Consider the following 20,510-nt stretch of genomic DNA (forward strand, 5'->3'; position numbering starts at 1 on the left):
GCAATGTTGCTAGAACGCACTCTGGCGAGAATGCGAAGCTATAAAAAAGATTAAGAACGCGGATTTCAAGATGTAGGAAAAATGAGCGCAATACAAAATATGGCCTGTATCTCTCGTTTGAGACGCGACTCAGAGCTACAATGCACAAGGTGGGGATATTGTTTATTACTGAAACTTTCCATATTTACGCAACCAAATATCGTAATTATTATTATCAGGCTATAATAAATATGCAATAAATGTATTGTGATGTCCCTTTAATGACGTGTTTGATAGCCTATGTGTTTTGTGAACAAAAACTACTATTGTAGCCTAACTTTACTTTGTTTGTTAGCCTATGTATTTTGTGAACGAGGAATCGAATTCTACCCCACTTATGATACATAATTATAATTTCCTCAAAGAAACATATTCTTTATTTAACAATGTTTTTTATTGTACATCATAAACAATTTTCCATTATTTGTTCCAATGTCGGCTTGTTTTAAGTGGTAATTACCGGTACGTGCAATTGCAATCTTCATGTATTTTTATATTATACCTTATTGAAAAAAGTAACATTGCAGTGAATTTACTGCCTAGTATTTTCAAATATAAAATAACATATCTCTTGAATATATAAGTGAATAACTATAGTATGTGAACGTTTGAACGTAGGACATTTTATTACTAATTTGCCCAGGCTCAGTGTTCTTATTTTTTTGGCCAATTTCAGGCTCAAAATGTTCTTATTTTGTTCTTATGTTACACACTTTTCAAACATACAAACTTATTATTGTACCAGTGTACACTGTAGGTAAAAGTGGCCCAGGAAAAACTGGCCCCGAAAAAAAAGGCTATTGAAAAAAAATCCCCAGAAAAAAGGCACCGGTAAAAATGGCCCCAAATGACAAGTAGGTATACACCTGTCTCTTAGCCTCAATTTGTTCTTATTTTGTTCTAAAATTTTAAAGCAATTTCAGCCTCAGTGTTATAAAATGTGTTCTTATAAAAAAAAAAAGTGTAACAATAACTTCTTTTCTTTATGAACCAGTGGACCTTTCCGGAGTGTCAATCAACCTAAACAAATGACCAATCAGAACAGGGAAATGAATACGCGCGTGCTTTAGCAAGTACACACGTGTTGTCCCACAAACGTATGTGTTTGCTTATGATTTTACACTGTCATTTTTTGGGACCTTAGCAACAATATCCAAGGAGCGGGGCTTAGCAGAAAAGTCTATCACAGTTTAATTACACACCATGCTTATACAAATGAACTGACCACATTCGTTAAGCCTAGCAACCTACAACAAGTTAATACTATTCAGGGTACATTACTCAATATGAAACGTAAATTACTTAATAAGCACCAAAGCGCGTGGAATGATGTGAACATGAAGCGCCTCTTTTACGGCTGCTAGGTAGTCACGGACCACGTCCATACGCAATTAAGCACATATTATGACGCTGCAAGTTATGGGTTATTCTAACTTTACGTTTAAAGCGTTTATATTTTGGAGGCTTTGCAGCGAATGTGAATAAAATAAGAGATGCTTTTGAGAGAGGCGGTCATATTAGATCATTTACGTATGCCTATTTTCACTATAGTTGGTCTAATAACAAAAAAAAAGATGATATGGAACACAGCGGAAATCGAACCAGCGACATTTAAAATACCCTGCCGGTGGTCTATAGTGGACATCATTCACATTTCTTCATCTTGCAGAAGTGAGCTAAGTTTAAAAGTATTAAAAACAAGGGTCAGGCGCTCGGTTCCATCTTTCTTCGATACACTCTCATAAAGACATCCACACATCCTAATAGTTTTTTTCGATGCAGGATCGCAGCGTTCAAAGTAAGCCAGATCGGAGTTACCAACTTGACCATCTTTTAACACTAGGCTCTCTTTGGACCATGTGTTGCAGCCGTCTTTCGACAGACGAACGCTAAATTTTTTATCTGAGGGTTTAATTTGCTTTGAGCACAGCACCCAAGTTGGGCTATGTTTGCTGTCTTCTCCTATATATGCTTTGAAACTGACCAGGCCAGCCTAAAAAAAAACATAAACATAATTGTAATAATAATGGTATTTTTTTTATTTGATTAGAACCAAATTAAGAGTAGTAATATTACCATAACAACAACAACAACAATAATAATAATAATAATAATAATAATAATAATATTAATAATAATAACAAAAATAATAACAATAAAAATAACAATAATAATAATAATATTAATTGTAATAATAATGGTACTTATTTTATTTGATTGGTATCGTAATAGGAACCAAATTAATATCATTAATATTACCATAACAACAATAACAACAACAACAATAATAATAATAGTATAATAATAACAAAAATAATAACAATAATAATAATAATAATAATAATAATAATAATTATAATAATATTAATAATAATAATAACACTACTATAGTTGAACTAAATTCTGGTTACAATAACAGGCTTAATATTAATAATGATGAGAATGGTATAGTCATATTTAATAACAACCAGAGCCTTGCAGGCGTCAACGTTCCTATGCATGATACATATACACATCTAGATGTGTATAAGAGACAGACATTGCAGTGAATTCAAGGTCTTATACACAGGATGTTAATTATTTACAGTCAAGTCAAATGTGGAAGAGCAGCTGGTGTAATTATACGATATTTATTATAAAAAGAATTACAAGTTTTTACGTAACGTGTATATATATATGTATATATATATATATATATACACGCATATATATATATGTATAGATGTATATATATAATACATATAATACATGTATATATATACACGTATTCACGTATATATATACACGTATTCACGTGCGTGTATATATATCTACACGCACGCGTGTACATATATAGACGCGCGTGTACATATATACGGCCATCTTGGATGGTACACATACATAACTCTGCATTTAGTGAAAAATGGAGATCTAAATGAAAAAAACGATGTATTTCAGCAAGTATTAAAACCTTTTTGTTATATTTTAGGCCTTCTTCAAAATACCTATGCCACAGCAGTTTTTTTTTTGCCATAAAACCAAAATAGTTTCATCCATGCCGACTTGCCGATCGGTTAGCGTGAGCCCTGACTGAACTCTGCAGAAACTTCACATCGATCTTCCCATCGCGAGGTAAAACAAAATGTCGGAAAACTTTTCTTTGACGCATGCGCATTTGCATAAATGTCTACACACACACACACGCACACACACATACTACACACACACACACGCACACACATACTACACACAATAAAAAAAAAACGAAAAAACAGTGAAGAGTGTTTACAATAGCTCCTATTGCATTACATGCATAGGAACTAATAATAATAACAATACGACGACGACGATGTCGATAAAAATAAAAATATTCCCAACCAACACAGTTGTTTTCAGAACAATCTACGTGGTGTACCGCAAGCATTAATATAACATAAAAATGCCAATATCATAATGTTGTTAGCTTTGTTTGTGATTTAACGAAACATCAAGGCATTTTCTTTTTGTTTTATTTGATTTTGATCAAAATAGAAATCAGATGAATATCATTAATATTACCAATAAAAATAACAACAATAATAATTATAAATCAGATATGCCAATAACAAATAGCAACAACTATAATACTGTACTACTAGTTAATAGAACCATAAATTCTACAGGCCCGTAACCAGGTTCTTTCAAGGGGGGGGGGGGGTTTCTGGGCTTGAGGTCCACAGTCGAAGCCCCGGTGGGGTCGGCGAAACCCCCAAAGCAAGAGGATGTTTGTGCTTTATGGGTTTAAATAATGCTATAAAAGCAGATATGTTTGAAAATGTGCATTAGTTGGGGTTGGAGGACTTATTTGGGAAATTTAAAGAGGGGATTCGCCAGAAAAGAGGGGGGTTTGCTAGAAAAGGGGGGTTCTCCCGAACCATAAACCCCCCTGGATACGGGCCTGTTCGGGTTACAACAATAGGCCTAAAATAATAATAATAATAATAACAATAATGTATCCACAATATCAACTTTAGGGCCTACCTGGCAACCAGGTGATGCAAAATATTTAGCGTGTCTGCTTGCACCCTTGAGATGGACGTTTTCGTATGGCAGAGAAGCATTCAATTCTTCATCAATACCTTCAGAAGCATTCACGCAAGATGGCAGGGTATCAGAAGATGACTCGTGTCTGGATTTACCGACAGGATTCCACTCCATCCCGTCCTTACCCCCAGTCAGTATCACTTGTACTAAGACACCTGTAGTGTTAAAATCCGAAAGATACTTCACTGGAATCACCCCCACCACACCTCAGCTTGAAGCAAGTTATTGCCAGTAAAATAAAAGCCCCTTATAATGAATATTACATTAGAAACCGATACATAAATTTAAAAAAAAATAGAAAAATAGAATATTCCTTCACAAAACAAGATAAGGTACGAGGAGCATACTTTGGTCGTGCCGCTTCGATTTCTTGTCATCCGACACGGTCGTCGATGTGGATGTAAACCCGTTTACAAGTAGTGTTCCAGAGGAAAGTTTGATTCCATGACCGGGGCCTGAAGTAAAATCAAGCATAGGCCTAGTGTTTATTATGAACGAATCTCCAATATCATAATACACAGGACACACAGAAAATTTTTAATTAATAATATTTTAAAGTTAAAAAAAATAAAATATGGGGGGAAAACTTTTTGAAATTTGTACAGAAAAAAAAAACCACTAAAATAAAGAAACAAATAGGCAGAGCAATCACCACAATCAAAACTACTAGGTAAACTGAAGAAATAATATTTCAAGGAGTTAATGAGTCGGTAAAACTTTAGTAAACACATCGGGAAACCAAATGCCTGGAAGAGTGTCTAACAAAGGGTAGTTATAATCCCGTCTTTTGCTGTAAAATTGGACTTTGGTTTCTCTCCTTTTGTATTGTTCTGTACGGTATCATTTAATTTTGCCACCACATTTCATTGAGACAACTGTATAATGTGACTAATGCGCAAGCTTGGTGGTCGAGTGGGTAATACGGCGGGCTAGTTAGCTGGAGGTCGTGGGTTCGATTACCACCCGAATTGCTCGCCAGATTTTTCTTTCGCAGCATATGGAGATTGATTCNNTTTCACATCATTCTTGGTATTTTATTACTGTACTGTTAAAAAATCTCAATATAATTGGATACTTTGTATTCGAAGTAAGAGGTAAATTCTAAAAAAAATGTATGGAGGAAATAAATTAAGTGCCGATTGAGTTTGGTTCTCATAGCCTTTACCATATAAGAAAATTATGAAAATTCTAAAAGATTTATTTGTAACAGATTCAAACAATTTGCTCAGGTCTACGTAAATACAAATTATGTACTTGGTAATATTTGATTCTTTAAAGCGAAGTAAAAAAAATAATAATAATAATTTACAGATATAGGCCTATGTATACAGAATATCCTGCTTTCCGTTTTACTACTTACCGCACATTAATCTGAATATTATTTGTATAATTGAATTTCTGTTCTATTTTTTACTTGCTTTATAGTTTCCGTGGAAACCTTTCATTTTCAACCTTGATGACTTCTGTTCTATTAACACAATCATTTATAACTTAGATGTTTATACAAAAGTCTTTGTATTTGATTTTATTATGATCATGAGAAATAAATAATTGTTAGTTTACAGTCTCTCACTCCTGCCTTCTTTCTTTTCTTTTTTTCTGCCACCTCGATTTTGTCGATCGATGAAATGATATTAATATATAGATTTATAACATCAAATTGGTAGTTACTATGGTAATAATACAAACTTACTCAGTTCAAAATGGCGAGGTGGTCGTAACAAATGAGCATTGTCCTTTCTTGTTTTGTTGTTGCTCCAAGGGAAATGTTGATTAAGTATTGGCCAAGTCTTGCCGCCATCTTTACTGTGGGCGGAGTATAGCTTCCAATCTGAGGATCGTTGATGCGCCCTCAGCGATGATGTGAACGTATTAAACAGTACAACGATGTGTCCTCGTTTTTGATTGACAACAACAGGGACAGGGTTCTCAGGCCTACATAATAATTAAAAAAAACATTATAATTTCAAAATTATAATAAATTGTTTAGTAGATAGTTATTCAGGTAAATGTCGAGTGCGAATAGTTAATATTCACTTTATAATAAATAAAAATCTTCAATGTAACAGTCATTAAATAAATATGCTGAAGAACATGATTATAAAATAAAAGAAGAATCGAATTGATTGAGATGGTGGTAGTCGTGGATATGATGACACAATGATGATGATGATGCTGATGATAATGATGAATGATGATGTACTGATGATGATGATGATGCAATTTGTATATCCGATGAAATTCATACCAAGCTGTATTTGGATTTGGTTTGTAACTTCCTCTTAGATTGCTTGGGCTTCGTTGCGGAGGTATAGCATCGATTTCTTTAGAGTACACAACTGTTTGCTGTTTGTCCCACTCTATCGTACGTGATCGCACTACAGCCCTTAACATAACTATACTTCTCGTTTCGCTGGTTGCCGTTCTACGTCGCTTCTCACAGAATGCAAGTAAGTGATAATGATTCGCCTGTACAAACGATACTATCGCAGGTCGCCTATGGATAAGGAACCGGCTAGTCAGGAAAGTGTATAATTACAGCACTTAACAACATCTCAGAAAAGCAGAATATTCAAGCAAACAAATATTTGATGATAATAAAAAAAAAATAATAATATTTAACAAACCTGTACGAAGTACTGATGCTTGAGGATTCGCGGTGGTAGGGAAACACTCGCACTTTAACAAAATATAAAACATTCTGATATAATTTTGCTTCATTCAGTTCAGTAAAATACACAAAACACAAATAAAAAAAAATACACGAGAACATACACAGTGACAAGAACAACAACAATTATAATAACTATAATAATAATAATAATAATAATAATAATATAATAATAATAATAATAACAACAACAACGATAATAATGAAGCCTATTGTAATTTTTGTTTACAGTATTAATGAAATAATAATATAATAGTAAAGAAAAGGTAAGAATATTTTCAAAGTATAGGAATACTTTAATTTACTTTATAGGAATACTTATAAAGAGGTCACACATGATCACAGTGGTTTTTTTTTTTATGTCAGGCCTCATGTTACATCAATATTGAAGAGATGTGGCCAACATATTCAATTAATCTAAAAGCCATGAATAACGCTACCTGGTAGAGTAAGAACGCTGTGTGCATAAAATGCAGCACATTTATTTTTTCTGATCACTTCGCACTGGTAGCAGCCCTCATCCCCAGAAACGGGATCCATAATTTTTAGCCGTCCTACCCCAGCCGCCTGTGATGCCTCGAATCTGTCACTACGACGCGGCTCGTTACTGGAGGCAAGGAATAGTTTGGTACCTTGCAACGTAATCTTGTACCAGTTTATGTTGTCGATTATTTCTTGTTTTGGTGTGTAATTGCACAAGATATTTACGTTTCTACTTTGACTTTCGATAGCGTCCACATCTTCCATTGACACTACAACGCTCTCTGAAATGATCGATTCAAATGTTATTTTAAACATTAAAAAACACTCTGTTTTTTTTTTCATTTTCGTTTTTATTCTCATTCAACAGTGAGTATCTCAGCACTTACAGTATAGCATTGACATGGAGCTTGTTTAGTCTAGAGAAAAACGTTTTTATTTTTTTTTATTACAGAAGACGAGCGTAATTACCACCATTACAAAAGCTCCACTCAGCGAAATATGCTTTAACTTCCCCTTGTTTATTTATTTATTTTTTTATTTATTTATTTTATTTTTATAGAACCATAATTTATATAGCGCCTTTCACAATATTGAGTTTTACGAGCGATAATACAAGGCGCTGGCATCATTAATTCCCCGGTTACTAGATACTGAATTGGCAGATATGCACATTGTGCAACTTTCGCTGGTCCTCGGGGAGTATCCCTGGTCATTGCTGCTTGAACGCGCATGACCCATATATTCAATGCCATAACATTCTACAAGGTACCCATTTATACTCCTGGGTGGAGAGAGGCAAATGTAAATGAAGAGCCTTGCCCAAGGACACAAGCAATGCGACGAGCGTCGGTCTCGAACTCACAATCAGAAGTCCAACACCTTACACGCTGCACCACACACCCCTACTACAAGGTTTTTTATTTATTTATTTTTATATATATCATTGATACTCAATACTTACGTACTACTGACAACTCGGTAGAAACCTTTGCCTTCACCAGACCAGTCAAGGTGACGTAGCACGTATAGTTACCAGCGTCTTCCAACGTGACATCAGTAATTGTTAGTCCGCCATACCCTCCGTTCATGGAGGCTCGATATTTCCCTAAGTATGAAACAAATAAGTCATTGGCGGATCGGGAGGGGGATCCTGACTCCTCCCACCCCCCTCCCACCCGATCGCCGGGCCATAAAAAAATTTAGACCTATCTTTTCAGCACCTGTGAGCTGAAATTTGTTGTTATGGGATGATTATTAGAAGTCGGGAAAGCTCATTTCCCATTATCTATGAATAAAAAATTATCCCGGGGGAGGACCCCCGACCCCTTTCTTTTTGGGGTTCATCGATTTATGGAAAAAAGAATACGTATACAACTACTCAAAGGTTTTTTTTTAAATGTATACACACATAATAGGCCTATTTACTATCATAAAAATGAGAAAAATTTAGCTGACCTTTTTTAAGAGGGGAAAACCTTGAATTTTTAAAAACTTAAAAGTCATTAAGACACTTCAGAAGCCAAGAAATCTCATTTCCCGCGTCATCTAGGAATCAACATTTTCCCGGACCCCTTCTCTTTGGGATTCATCGATTCATTAGGTCATTAGGGGAGAAACCTAAACTTTTAATGACTTAAATGCCATTAAAAGACACCTCAGAAATCGGAAAACCTCATTTCCCAACCAGAAGTAGGGAGGAAAGAGGTTGGCACTTCCTGACTCGGGGCAGCGTCGTTTTCTGTCGCAGTTTAATGGCAGTAGACCTGAGGAGGAACTAGACCTGAGGAACTAGGCCGAAGCAGAAACGGCTGTTACATCAAATTTGCCAGTGTGTATCTATGTATACGCACTAGCGAAAGCCATGCTGCCTCGACATCGGTTGTTGGATCCCCCTCTCGAAGAACCAACCAAATTATATGCCTTTTTGGCAATCTCAAAATTATTTACTAGTCAGATAGGCATAATTATATACTTTTATAAATAAATCTTTCATAATTAATAACTCCAGCAATCGATGACGCACAATGACGCATGTACTCCAGTGGGGTCCTCATTCAGACTCAGATTCTCTTTGGGGTTCATGGAATCATAGAAAAAATAATACGTATGCAACTACTTAATTCTTTATGCGACATACACACGTAGGCCTATAGATTTACAGTAATGAGAATGAGAAAACTTCACCTGACAGTTTTCAAGAGGGGATAAAACCTTGAATTTTAAACACTTTAAAACGTCATTAAAAGACACTTCAGAAGTCGGGAAAGCTCATTTCCCCATCTAAAATGTTAGGAACATCTTGACTACCTCCTAAATTTGAACCCAGATCCGCCCCTGAATAAGCAAACGTATAGGTGACACGGTAACTAATGTACCCACTCTCTTTGAATCATAATATGGATAAATAAACCATTGTTATAACGTTATAACATGGAGGTATTATTTGTTATAATAACAACCCACCTTTTTTTACAGTCTGACTTATTTCACGTGAGTAACCAGGGGCACTTTGCTAAATAATTATTAAAAAAGAAAGATTCAACAGAATATTTAATTGCATTTAAAAAAAGAAGTACATATTAAAAGCATTATTTAGGATATCACGATAAACTTATATACTTATTTTTGTAATTTAGGCTGAACGTACCACTTTTGTGTGTGCCGCCGTTCCAAAGGCGTATGTTCTCAAAGTAAATTTAAAAAAAATAAAAATTACGATGCGATTGAGATTTAAAAAAAAAAACAAATGAGATTGTGAATCTGTGTCTCGAATAGAATCGCCGTTGGACATGCAAAAGATAATTATTAATTAATTTACTTAAGGGCTGTCTCTTATACACATCGAGATGTGTATAAGAGATAGTGACGTCGATCATCATCATCCACCAATAGAGGTTGTAAACAAAAAAGTCTTACTATTAGTGAGACTTAATGTAAAGAAATAAAAGTTAGAAAGGTATTAAATAAACTTACTTCGAATCGTCGTCACATATAACAGCCAGGGATTCATCTAAGGATAAACATAACGAATGGCATAGTATTGTTATGGGTGACTTACAACTAATGTATTTATTTAAATGGATGTTCAATAATAATAATAATAATAATAATAATAATAATAATAATAATAATAATAATAATAATAATAATAATGAAAATTATAAAATTGTTGACAATTTGTGATGATGATTATAATGATGATGTTGATGGGGCGGATTTAGAGCCCCCACCCCTTTTGGAAAGCGAAAAAACAAAAAACAAAGAAGAAAAAAAATGATCGCCCAAAGCTCCTCATAGGTTAATTTCGGGCGTCTAGCATGCCCCCGGACCCCCGGGGTAGTTATATCTCGATCGGTCCCACTTTTAACCCCCCTTTCGGACATCTCAGGATCCACCCCTGTTGACGATGCCGATGATGATGAAGATATTGATAATGAAGATGTTGATAATTAAGATGATGATGATAACGATATTATACACGAGTCTCTTACTACTTTCACAGGGGCTAATGTTCGCATAGGCACCCTCAACGTCCGTCCTCTGTATTGTGTTTTTCTCATTTACATAACATACCGTACTTACATCTGGATCCTGTCTACAATTGAACAAATAGGCCTACGATAATATTGTATGAAAACAAAAACAAGAACACCAACAACATACACCACGGCATATTCAACAGCAATCGCATCACAACAGCAGCAACAACAGTAAAACAATACAGTAACATTAACAATAATAATAATAATAATAATAATAATAATAATAATAATAATAATAATAATAATAACAACAACAATAATAATAATAACAATAACAATAATAATAATAATAATAATAATAATAATAATAATAATAATAATAATAATAATAATAATAATAATAAATTATGAAAGCATGGGGATCATTAAAACTAATTTTGCTGTAAACATGTAGGTAAACGTTGGGATTCAATATTCAATAATATAATATAAATTATAAGAGAATATAGAAGTATAAAACTTAACATAGGACAGAGCCTACAAATAGGATATTGGCCAAGTCATAACTAGTTTTTACAATCTGTACTAGGCTTTATTTCTATCAAGTATTATTAAATATCAAGTCAGAAATGGACTTTCCGGAGTGCCAATCAAACTTAACAGTTGACCAATCAGAATAAGGCAAGACATACTTACTTGTCACAGCCTTAACAGTTGACCAATCAGAATAAGGCAAGACATACTTACTTGTCACAGCATACGCGCAGTCCCACAAACGTAGATGTGTTCGCACAAGGTGTCCCTAAAGTCTCAATACCCTTTTAAAGTTTCATATTTCCGGTAAAGTCATTCTTAATGTAAAACTGAAAACATTTGGATAGGAATACTTTGTATAATTATTTTTAAACCAAACTTTCCATCACAGCTATCTGTGTCGCCAAATTACAAATAAAAGTTACTCAACTGTAAAACCACACTTCCATAATTCATAATGCGAGAGAAAAAGAGTGAGACATTATCGTGTTGGGGTCTATGTTGCAAGAGAGTATAAAAGCCAAATGATATTCAGCTATAGACTAGCAGTTTATTGTTATTCTTTATTGCACATCACCATCAACCGTATACATAACTATATTTTCAGTCTCTCTTTAGGGGCGGGTCCAATAGGTGTGCACGGGGGGAGGGGGTAGGCATGTGCACCTCCACCCGTTTTGTCACCTAATTTTTAAAAATACAATGCAAATCAATATTACGTGCTACTCACCTATTCTAAAACTGTTTTGCCCCTCCCCACCCCCGTTTCCATGATGATTATTTATTTCAGATAAAAATCATCCTTATTGTGAAATAATCAGATTGACAATAATTTACATAAATTAGAATATTGATGAAACAGTGATAACGTATTCGGCACTCTCTCCTACCTGCGAATGCACGCACTGGTCTAAACAAAACTTAATCCACATTGAACTATGTATACACATTTATCTATGGTTTATGTAGTTTGTGCAATGCAACCAAACCTTTTAGCCCGCGATATTATGTAAAGGGGTCGTAAATAATTCTACAAGATTTATCTATTCAAACGTTTTCAGATTACAAATGATTTTACCCAGGATATGTACTTTTACGCTGTTGTTTCATGGGACATAGCAACAATATACAAGGAGGGGAGTTTAAACGAAAGGGCCATTCTATTATGACACTTTATAAGTTTTAAGCCCGGTGTTTACTATTATTCGGTACAATTTTACAACTACATGAGTGGCTGTTAGCTAAAACTTTTACAATTAGGCTTAATGCTGTAAAAAAAAATTCTAAGACCAATTGTAATAATTAAATGTATATTACCTTATTTCTCGCTTGCTATTATTTTCTGTTAAATGAAAAAAACTCATATTTAATTAAGTAAATACATTACATTTGGACATAAAGCAATCGATAAAAGTAGTTTAAAATAAGAAGTTCTAAGAAAGCATACTGCTACTGAGTGAGCTACATGAGATATTGCGATAGGTGAACTATTAAATACACGTTCTATACCGTCAAAAAGCGAAAAAGAAAGTAAGAGTTGTTTTGCATTCTCACTAAATTATGATTTCGGGGGGGGGGGGAATGCTTCGAGATTTAGACACACAAAACTAACCATTATTATCCTCACTAGGCCGTGTGTTGCATTTTGAATAGTGGATTTCTGCGAGTACGTCTCCAATTGGTTTTTGGTCATCTCCAGTTCTATACCACCTGATATACGTGAACTTCAAATCTGCAGGCTTCAGAATACACCCAATAGTAACCTTGGAAGCGTTCTCTTCAGCAACTGCGCTAGAAAGACTTAGCTGCACATCGGGAGTTTCTTAGGATAAAAAAAATAAGATATTAGGCTTTTTTTTTTTAAATATTCTTACGCCCGACTCAATTTGAAATTGATATTTAAACTTTGGTTAATTCTTTGAAAACATGTAACACCCTACCTTTTTTGGCACATGTTAATAACGTCACGATAATTATGAAAACTGAGGCTAGGACAATAATAACAGGTAGTGTGTTGAAGTAAAGAGTACTGTATTCCATCCTTGTTTACCGACGAAAAGGTGTGATTGATAGAAGCTGTACCAAACAATAGTACAACAAAGACTCGCTTCATCAAGGTGTTAAACGATGTGACCTATCTTCAATTCTATTTCACTGACCAGGGTTTCAAAGAATCGTGTTGATAGTACCGCTTTCACATTAAAATCAACGCAAATTATACAGTAATATGGCTTCAGTTTTTTGACTAATTTTCGATTTATTTTGCCACATCAGAAAACTCCAGTTGGTACATACAATTACTTTCAACAACGTAGTCCGCCGCTCAGGTACTGACTGTAAACGAAACACTATTATACTGAGACTTGATTATGTTATGAAAACAACAGAACACGAAACTAAAAATCCATACCTTAAGTAAATATAAAACTAACAACTACGAGTTGTAACTTGAATCAAAGTTAAGAAATATAAAAATAACACACAATATACATGTTGATATAATTTAGACCCACCTACATCAAACAAGATGCAATTTGTAATTAACACATTTTCGTTACTTTGCCAAAGAACTTTAAATTAGAGAGATAAGACAAAACGAAAGTACAGTAGTATTACACTCCCTTAATAAAATAAAACAAAAAATCATGATGCATTATTTTATGGATTAATTACTAACAGATTCTAGCTAGTGGGTTCATCAAGTGTACTATCTTGATGTTTACTTGTTTTCGTAAGCTTTTGTAACATACCTGTAAGCTGAATCGACTATGACAACCGTCAAAACATGGGAAAATGACACACACACACACACACATACCCAACTGACAGCAATTTTACGAAAAGCATTGGAAATATTACACATGCATATCTATAAAACAAAGAAATCATGCCATCTTTGCCGACACGACAAAATAAAGCTAAATCAATAGAAAAATCTCTCCAAGTACAGAACATGGAAAACAAAGTATAACACAAGTATGGACATGACAATCGACATTAGCAGTCAAAACAACACACAAACACTGGAATACTTAGGGACAAAACGACAACAAATAAGCACATGGCTTAATGTAGGAAACAAAAACACATAATTACTGAAACCATGAAAACTCACACACATACTATGCTGAGATTATTCAAACAGCTTGAATGGATGTTTCACGAAAGTGAAACGTTGTGACATTTTCTGTATAACTTGGAAAATTCCCTGAAGTTTCTACTTACTAATTGTCATAAAAATTAAATTACTACAAAATGAAACATTTCAACAATATACAACGTAAACATTCTTTATTCATTCATGTTATTATATAACAAGAGTACATATCACTCATTACAATAACGAATCAACTGGGGCTTTAAGATCCAAAGTAATGTACTACAGGACATTACATCTGTTGCAAGATAGTACAACATTTGTTGATTACAAGATAGTTCAACATATTTTGCTAGACAGTACAACATACGTTGCACCACAGTTGCAAAGTCAGTACATCTATTGCAAAGTATTAGAGCATCTGTTGCAAGGCAGGAAAACACTCGTTGCTAGACAGTACAACATCTATTGCAAGACAGTACAACAGCTGTTGTAAAGTACTGTTACAAGACATAACCATAAGGGAAATGCGCAATATAAATACCCAGTACCAGTAAAACATTTGTTGCAAGGGAGTACATCTGTTGCAAGGCAGTAAAATATCTGTTGCAAGATAGTACATCTGTTGCAAGGCAGTAGAAAATCTTGTTACATACTTGCATGTTACAAGTACAATCTGTTAAAAGGCAGTAATCTTATCAAATAAATTTCTGATATTACTTGTATTGTTTTGAAATATCAACATACTGGCCATCAGGACACTGATGATAATAATCCAAGATAGGTGGCGTTTCAGTTGGACCGGACAATACCAAAGGCATCAGGTTCTTATCTGTTGTCATGGCAAGTTCATATAACTCTACAGACTCATATTTCAGTTCTTCAAGTGCTTTCTGTTGCGATTTCAACATTGATTTGATGTACTTCATTTCGTCACAATGCAGTTGGAATTTATACTTTGACCATTCTTTTTGAAGCAATGCTCGTCTCTCACTCTCCTCGTACGTTATTTCTGGTAAATCCCGTTTCCTGAAATCATAAAACATGTTTCAATTTAAAACAGGTACTGATAATTGATGTTCCTACTGGGATACAATCCTTGTTATTGGCATCAATTAATGCCTGCTAAACAAATCCCATACCCTAACATACAATAATAATATTAGTCATGGCAAAATTAAATCATGGTTGCCAATTGTGTTTCATTTAATATTTTGACAAATATTAGAATTTACATGTGTTAAGAAATTTATATTGATAAAATATATGACACACATATACAGTATATATACTGTCTCTTATACACATCTAGATGTGTATAAGAGACAGCATACCCAACTGACAGCAATTTTACGAAAAGCTTTGGAAATATTACACATGCATATCTATAAAACAAAGAAATCATGCCATCTTTGCCGACACGACAAAATAAAGCTAAATCAATAGAAAAATCTCTCCAAGTACAGAACATGGAAAACAAAGTATAACACAAGTATGGACATGACAATCGACATTAGCAGTCAAAACAACACACAAACACTGGAATACTTAGGGACAAAACGACAACAAATAAGCACATGGCTTAATGTAGTGGCTGGATCTCAGTAGAGATACAAAAATGCAACAGCTAAAAAGTAAAGTATATATATATATATATATATATATATATATATATATATAAATTTAATGGCAAATGGGATAAACCCATAAAAACAACAAGCAGCCACATAAATGCAAATAATGATAATATAAAGTTTATATATATATTTTCATACAATCATTACATAATGGAGTGAGAAAACACTTCAATGTTCCTTCATATACAGTGAGGGAAGCAAGGTTTTTTTTGGTTTTTTTTCATTTCATTCTGGTTTATTATTAAAAAACAACAAAAATTGACATTTTTACTTTATAGTTGATGATAATCAGATGGTTGGTGTTACTTTACGCAGAATGAACTACAAGTAAGTTGATTTATTTTTATTATTGAGTTTATGATAATGAGGTATTTTTGTTAGTAGGTATTTACAGCATATATAGCCTAACAACATGTGGGGATAGAATTGCATTGTCAGAATGCATGCAATTGTCATAATGAACCATATTGTGGGGTCAGTTGGTGCAGCAGTTGCGTTTTGGTCTCTCAAACTTAAGGTCAGAAGTTCGAACCTTTGCTGTGAATGTGTCTTTGTGCAAGGCACTTACTACCTACGTTTGTCTCTCCACGCAGGAGTTTAAATGGGTACCTAGTAGGATGATGTGGCACTGAATGATTAGTCTGAGTGTACCTTAAATTGCAAGCACAACTGGGATACACCCCACAGAATACTCCATTGCACTTTGTGCCAGTTTACCAAAGTAGGATCAAATGACTAGGGGTAATAATAACAACATCGTGAGCTCCTTCTTCTCTTGATAAAAGGCACGGTATAAATCCCTGACGGTGGCGGAGACAATGACGACAATAATTATTTTTATTACTTTATTATTATTATTATTATAATATTATTATTTATTTGCATCTTATAAATCGACCTATTATTATTAATAATATTGCAGTTCTTACATGCATGTATTGATTATGTTTACTGCTGTTTGTGTTACAATCATTATTATTAATATTACCTTGTTTCTTCTTTCAATTTGCGGTCTATACTGAACTCCTGTACAGGTTTCAATTCAGCAGCCCCCATCTTGAATTGGACCTTCCTTAGTCGTTTGATCATACGCTGCTTCCTCATCTGTTCCAGCTTCGGATCTGCTTTCTTCTTCTTCTTTGGAGGCTCCGCACTGTTACAAAAAAAAAAATCCAATCAGAATTAGGAATTTTGTATTAACCACTGCCTTAAAATTCTATTTCAACATAAGGTATTCTATACTGTGAAATCCTCAATGTTTATGTACGATATTTCTTAGAGTAACGTAAAACCTCTATGGTTCTTTTTTACGACCATTGGACGAGATTTTTTCGAGATTTTCCTCTTTTCAAGATTACTTTTGCAAACTAAAGAGGGTGGCTTCTTTTCAAAATGAAAACTGTAAATTTTGGCATTGCTACTACAGACAGTATACAGCATTTTTCAATTATGGAATTCAAAATTTAATTAATATGAATGTAGGTACTATGTAGAAAGAAGCACATATTATTATCTTACTTAGAATAGAATGAGATGGGCTTCTTTTTACTTTTGCAAACTGAAGAGGGGGTTTCTTTTTTAAATGGGCTTCTCAAGTTTAAGCCCACTGGGTTTCTATTCAAATGTGTCATTTTTAAAATTGTTCTTGACGGTTTTTTCGGTCCGAATTGTTTTTTTAATTTTTTTTTCTCTCCTGTTGCAATAGTTTTTTTCTTTTTAACTTAATTGTAAATGAAATGTTTTACAACAAAATATGTTAAATATAAATTAATTAGCGAATTATATATTTTTACAATAGAATTAATAACTAAATTTTCCTTAATTGACAATAATTAATTTAATTCTCTCTTCTTTTTATATTAGTATGTATATTGCATTTGAATTTTTAAAAATGTTTTCCCCACTTTTGTTAAACTTCAATTTTGATTTATAATGTTAATGAGAGATTGCAATAAAGTTCTTCGTATTTCATATTTCATATTTCAAGGTTTTACAGTATTAACATACATAACAGCAGTTGTGTTGGCCTCTATTTGCATTCTAAAGCCGGACACTCACAGCGTCGAACGACGGTCGCACGATGAATCCAACACCGCTCCCAGTGAGCACTAGACAATGTGACTTCGTCTGCTGATTGTCAGTTGTCGTCTCAACGGATTGTCATTGAACGACCAATGCTGCATTGAGTGTCTGGCTTTAGTCAAGACAAACATTGTATATTGCTTGAAGTTCTGCATGGCTAGTATCATTTTATTATTAAGACAACACATTTATAAACTTTACTTACTTTAGAATTTGGGTGAAATGGAATGCTAAGCCACCTGCTTGAGTATGAAAATTTCTGCCAGATGAAGATGCTACAGAATTTGACACTCTAAAAATAAAAATGTAATTTTAAACATATTTCTTAAAAGTTAATTTTTTAAAAAAAATCAGAAATTTTACCACACCAATTCAAAACGTATCCCCTAGGCCCCTCCCTAGTCCCTAGCCTAGGACCTCCTGTACTAGGCCTAAAGTCCTAGTTAAGCCAATTCCACACTCTACAGTACTATATAAGGAAAATCGCTAGGAACACTCACGAATCTTTACTACTAGGGCCTAGGCCTACTTAAAATAGTAAGACTTAGGTACTAGGCCTAGAGGGAGGCCTAGCCTAGGCCTAGGCCTTACCATCTCACTGTCTGCATTCAAGCCAATGTTTAAAAATTGCAATTACATTATTACACAGAGTTATGCATGTTTATCATGCTATAATGCATTAAATAGGGATTACCTTATGATGGAACTCAGTATTTTCGGTATAAACAAGGCCATGATTAAGGACCTAGGCCTAGGCTAGGCCAATTCTTCTCTCTCGATCGATCCAGCGCATGCGATACAGCCGTCGTAATTTAGATCGTGTTTTACCAGCGGACCGGACCGACACGTATATCATAAATATCGGAACGATTCAATTCAAATCCACAATGGGGAAACTCACTTTGTCAACAAAGATATACAAATAAATATACACTATTAATTGGTTTAAAAATGTGAACTATTACACTAAAACATTGTATAATCTTATTGCAGTAGAACGAATGACTTTCATCAGTTTGTTTTTATTTTAACGTTGGATAACATACTGCAATCACTTCTTAACTTAGTCCTACTTTTTACAAATAGCCTATTAAAAAGCGGATAAGTACGATCAGATAAACAGAGACAAGGCATTGTATAAAATATTCTAATGAGCTTGCTCAACACAAATAATTCTGGATGCTTGCTTAACAGTTCTAGATGTTTTCTTAACTTCATATTCCTCTCACGCACGCTCCTTTTAAAGTAGACTCTGGAGGCAAAACAAGATTTGATATGTTGTACAACTGATTTTTCTAAGTCAGAACAGTTGTTTGACGAAAAACTGGGGAATGGTGAACGAGATACAAATTTTTTAATATTTAAAAACTGGGGGAAAAGGGGCGTAACCGCCCATTTTTACACCTTTTCCCCCATTTTTTAAATATTCAAAAATATGTATCTCATTCACCGTTGCTCAATTTTTGATCAAACTAATTTTTTCTGTCTTAGAAAAATCAGTTATACAACATATCAAAAAATGTTTTCCCTCCGGAGCCTGACATTAATTTCGTCATAATATACAGGGGCGAAAGGGGGGTGCGGAAGGGTACTGGCTGAAAGTGGGGCCGATCCACGTAACACTACTCTAGGGGTCCGGGGTGGCCAAAATAAACTCTGAGGCGTTTTTGGAGATCATTTTTTTATTTTTTCTTTCTTTGTTCTTTTTTTACTACGGTATTTTTTACTTTCCAAAAGGGCCCCACCTCCCTAAATCCGCCCCTGATGTAGGCCTACTTAAGATAGTGACCTACCTTTTCAACTTTTATTTTAAAAACTTTTATTACTTATGAAAAAGAAATAGCCAAATGAGTATAAGTAATTGATTTCTATACCTTGTACATTTATCCACTGAAGTTTCAGAACATTTCTAATATGAAAAAAAAGTCACAGATACAAAATAAAATAAATAAAATTAAGTATATAATGTATATTCAATTTTTATTTTGTATCTGTCATTTTTTTTTCATATCAAAGATGTACCTCTTATTGGAATTTTTCAAAATAATATAATTAAAAACTTTTAATACTTTTATACCTGCCAGGTAGGATGATTCGCTGAGTGTTATCCGCCTCGGCAGCTTCAAGTTGATATTGTAAACAGACGAATAACCAATCAATTGCCATCCTTCCAGGAGACTTCAGGAGAAATAACCAACTTAATTGTGAACATAGGCTACAGGACATGTTTGGACTGTTGTACGAATATTAATTTTGATAAAAGTTTTCCATTGAGAAACAAGCTCAGACTGTTTGTATTTTGATGATCGAACCTACACAAAAATGCAAGGTTTTCCAATCATTTGACACATTCTTTAAACATTGTAGAGCAGCCCCCCCCCCCCTATATGAATAATGGCATTTAGGCCAGTGGTGGCGCCAGA

General features: G+C 34.1%; 3 protein-coding genes across 4 annotated transcripts; all 3 read right to left on the bottom strand.

Annotated features, from left to right (window-relative positions):
- Nucleotides 1-917: 917 nt before the first annotated feature.
- On the bottom strand, nt 918-9,761 carry LOC117121679. Its single transcript, XM_033266954.1, has 9 exons — nt 9,719-9,761; nt 8,217-8,360; nt 7,213-7,536; nt 6,729-6,780; nt 6,350-6,598; nt 5,795-6,036; nt 4,449-4,556; nt 4,039-4,256; nt 918-2,032 (listed from the first exon to the last, which is right to left on the bottom strand). The coding sequence occupies exons 2-9, from the start codon at nt 8,341-8,343 to the stop codon at nt 1,688-1,690; spliced, it is 1,665 nt and encodes a 554-aa protein (XP_033122845.1). The 5' UTR covers nt 8,344-8,360; nt 9,719-9,761; the 3' UTR covers nt 918-1,687.
- Nucleotides 9,762-10,130: 369 nt separating this feature from the next.
- Nucleotides 10,131-13,383, bottom strand: LOC117121689. 2 transcript variants are annotated; one of them, XM_033266973.1, is made up of 5 exons: nt 13,212-13,383; nt 12,884-13,093; nt 12,589-12,613; nt 10,747-10,850; nt 10,131-10,265 (listed from the first exon to the last, which is right to left on the bottom strand). In XM_033266973.1, the coding sequence occupies exons 1-5, from the start codon at nt 13,309-13,311 to the stop codon at nt 10,225-10,227; spliced, it is 480 nt and encodes a 159-aa protein (XP_033122864.1). In that variant the 5' UTR covers nt 13,312-13,383; the 3' UTR covers nt 10,131-10,224. The 2 variants fall into 2 exon arrangements, with proteins under 2 accessions (XP_033122864.1, XP_033122863.1); XM_033266972.1 differs by lacking the exon at nt 10,131-10,265 and having other exon boundaries at nt 10,464-10,850.
- Nucleotides 13,384-14,545: 1,162 nt separating this feature from the next.
- On the bottom strand, nt 14,546-18,938 carry LOC117121688 (39S ribosomal protein L40, mitochondrial-like). The gene is made up of 4 exons (XM_033266971.1): nt 18,782-18,938; nt 18,293-18,379; nt 16,994-17,158; nt 14,546-15,397 (listed from the first exon to the last, which is right to left on the bottom strand). Exons 1-4 carry the CDS (start codon nt 18,820-18,822, stop codon nt 15,085-15,087), a joined length of 606 nt encoding a protein of 201 aa, XP_033122862.1. The 5' UTR covers nt 18,823-18,938; the 3' UTR covers nt 14,546-15,084.
- Between the last annotated feature and the right edge of the window lie 1,572 nt (nt 18,939-20,510).

The sequence above is a fragment of the Anneissia japonica genome, unplaced genomic scaffold (assembly GCF_011630105.1).
Source record: "Anneissia japonica isolate Jap-2015-1 unplaced genomic scaffold, ASM1163010v1 scaffold287709_len1912824_cov184, whole genome shotgun sequence".
NCBI classification, from domain to species: domain Eukaryota; kingdom Metazoa; phylum Echinodermata; class Crinoidea; order Comatulida; family Comatulidae; genus Anneissia; species Anneissia japonica.

Coding starts and splice junctions, on each gene's coding strand:
- LOC117121679 (XM_033266954.1), bottom strand. CDS start 8,343: ATGAACGGAGGGTATGGCGGACTAACAATTACTGATGTCACGTTGGAA. Junction 6,599..6,728: donor AGCATCAGTACTTCGTACAG/GTTTGTTAAATA, acceptor CCTTATCCATAG/GCGACCTGCGATAGTATCGT. Junction 6,037..6,349: donor CCAAATCCAAATACAGCTTG/GTATGAATTTCA, acceptor ATTATTATGTAG/GCCTGAGAACCCTGTCCCTG.
- LOC117121689 (XM_033266972.1), bottom strand. CDS start 13,311: ATGGAATACAGTACTCTTTACTTCAACACACTACCTGTTATTATTGTC. Junction 13,094..13,211: donor ATTAACATGTGCCAAAAAAG/GTAGGGTGTTAC, acceptor TTTTATCCTAAG/AAACTCCCGATGTGCAGCTA. Junction 10,851..12,588: donor AATAGCAAGCGAGAAATAAG/GTAATATACATT, acceptor GTTCAATTGTAG/ACAGGATCCAGATGTAAGTA.
- LOC117121688 (XM_033266971.1), bottom strand. CDS start 18,822: ATGGCCTTGTTTATACCGAAAATACTGAGTTCCATCATAAG. Junction 18,380..18,781: donor ATACTGAGTTCCATCATAAG/GTAATCCCTATT, acceptor TTTTATTTTTAG/AGTGTCAAATTCTGTAGCAT. Junction 17,159..18,292: donor CATTTCACCCAAATTCTAAA/GTAAGTAAAGTT, acceptor TTTTTGTAACAG/TGCGGAGCCTCCAAAGAAGA.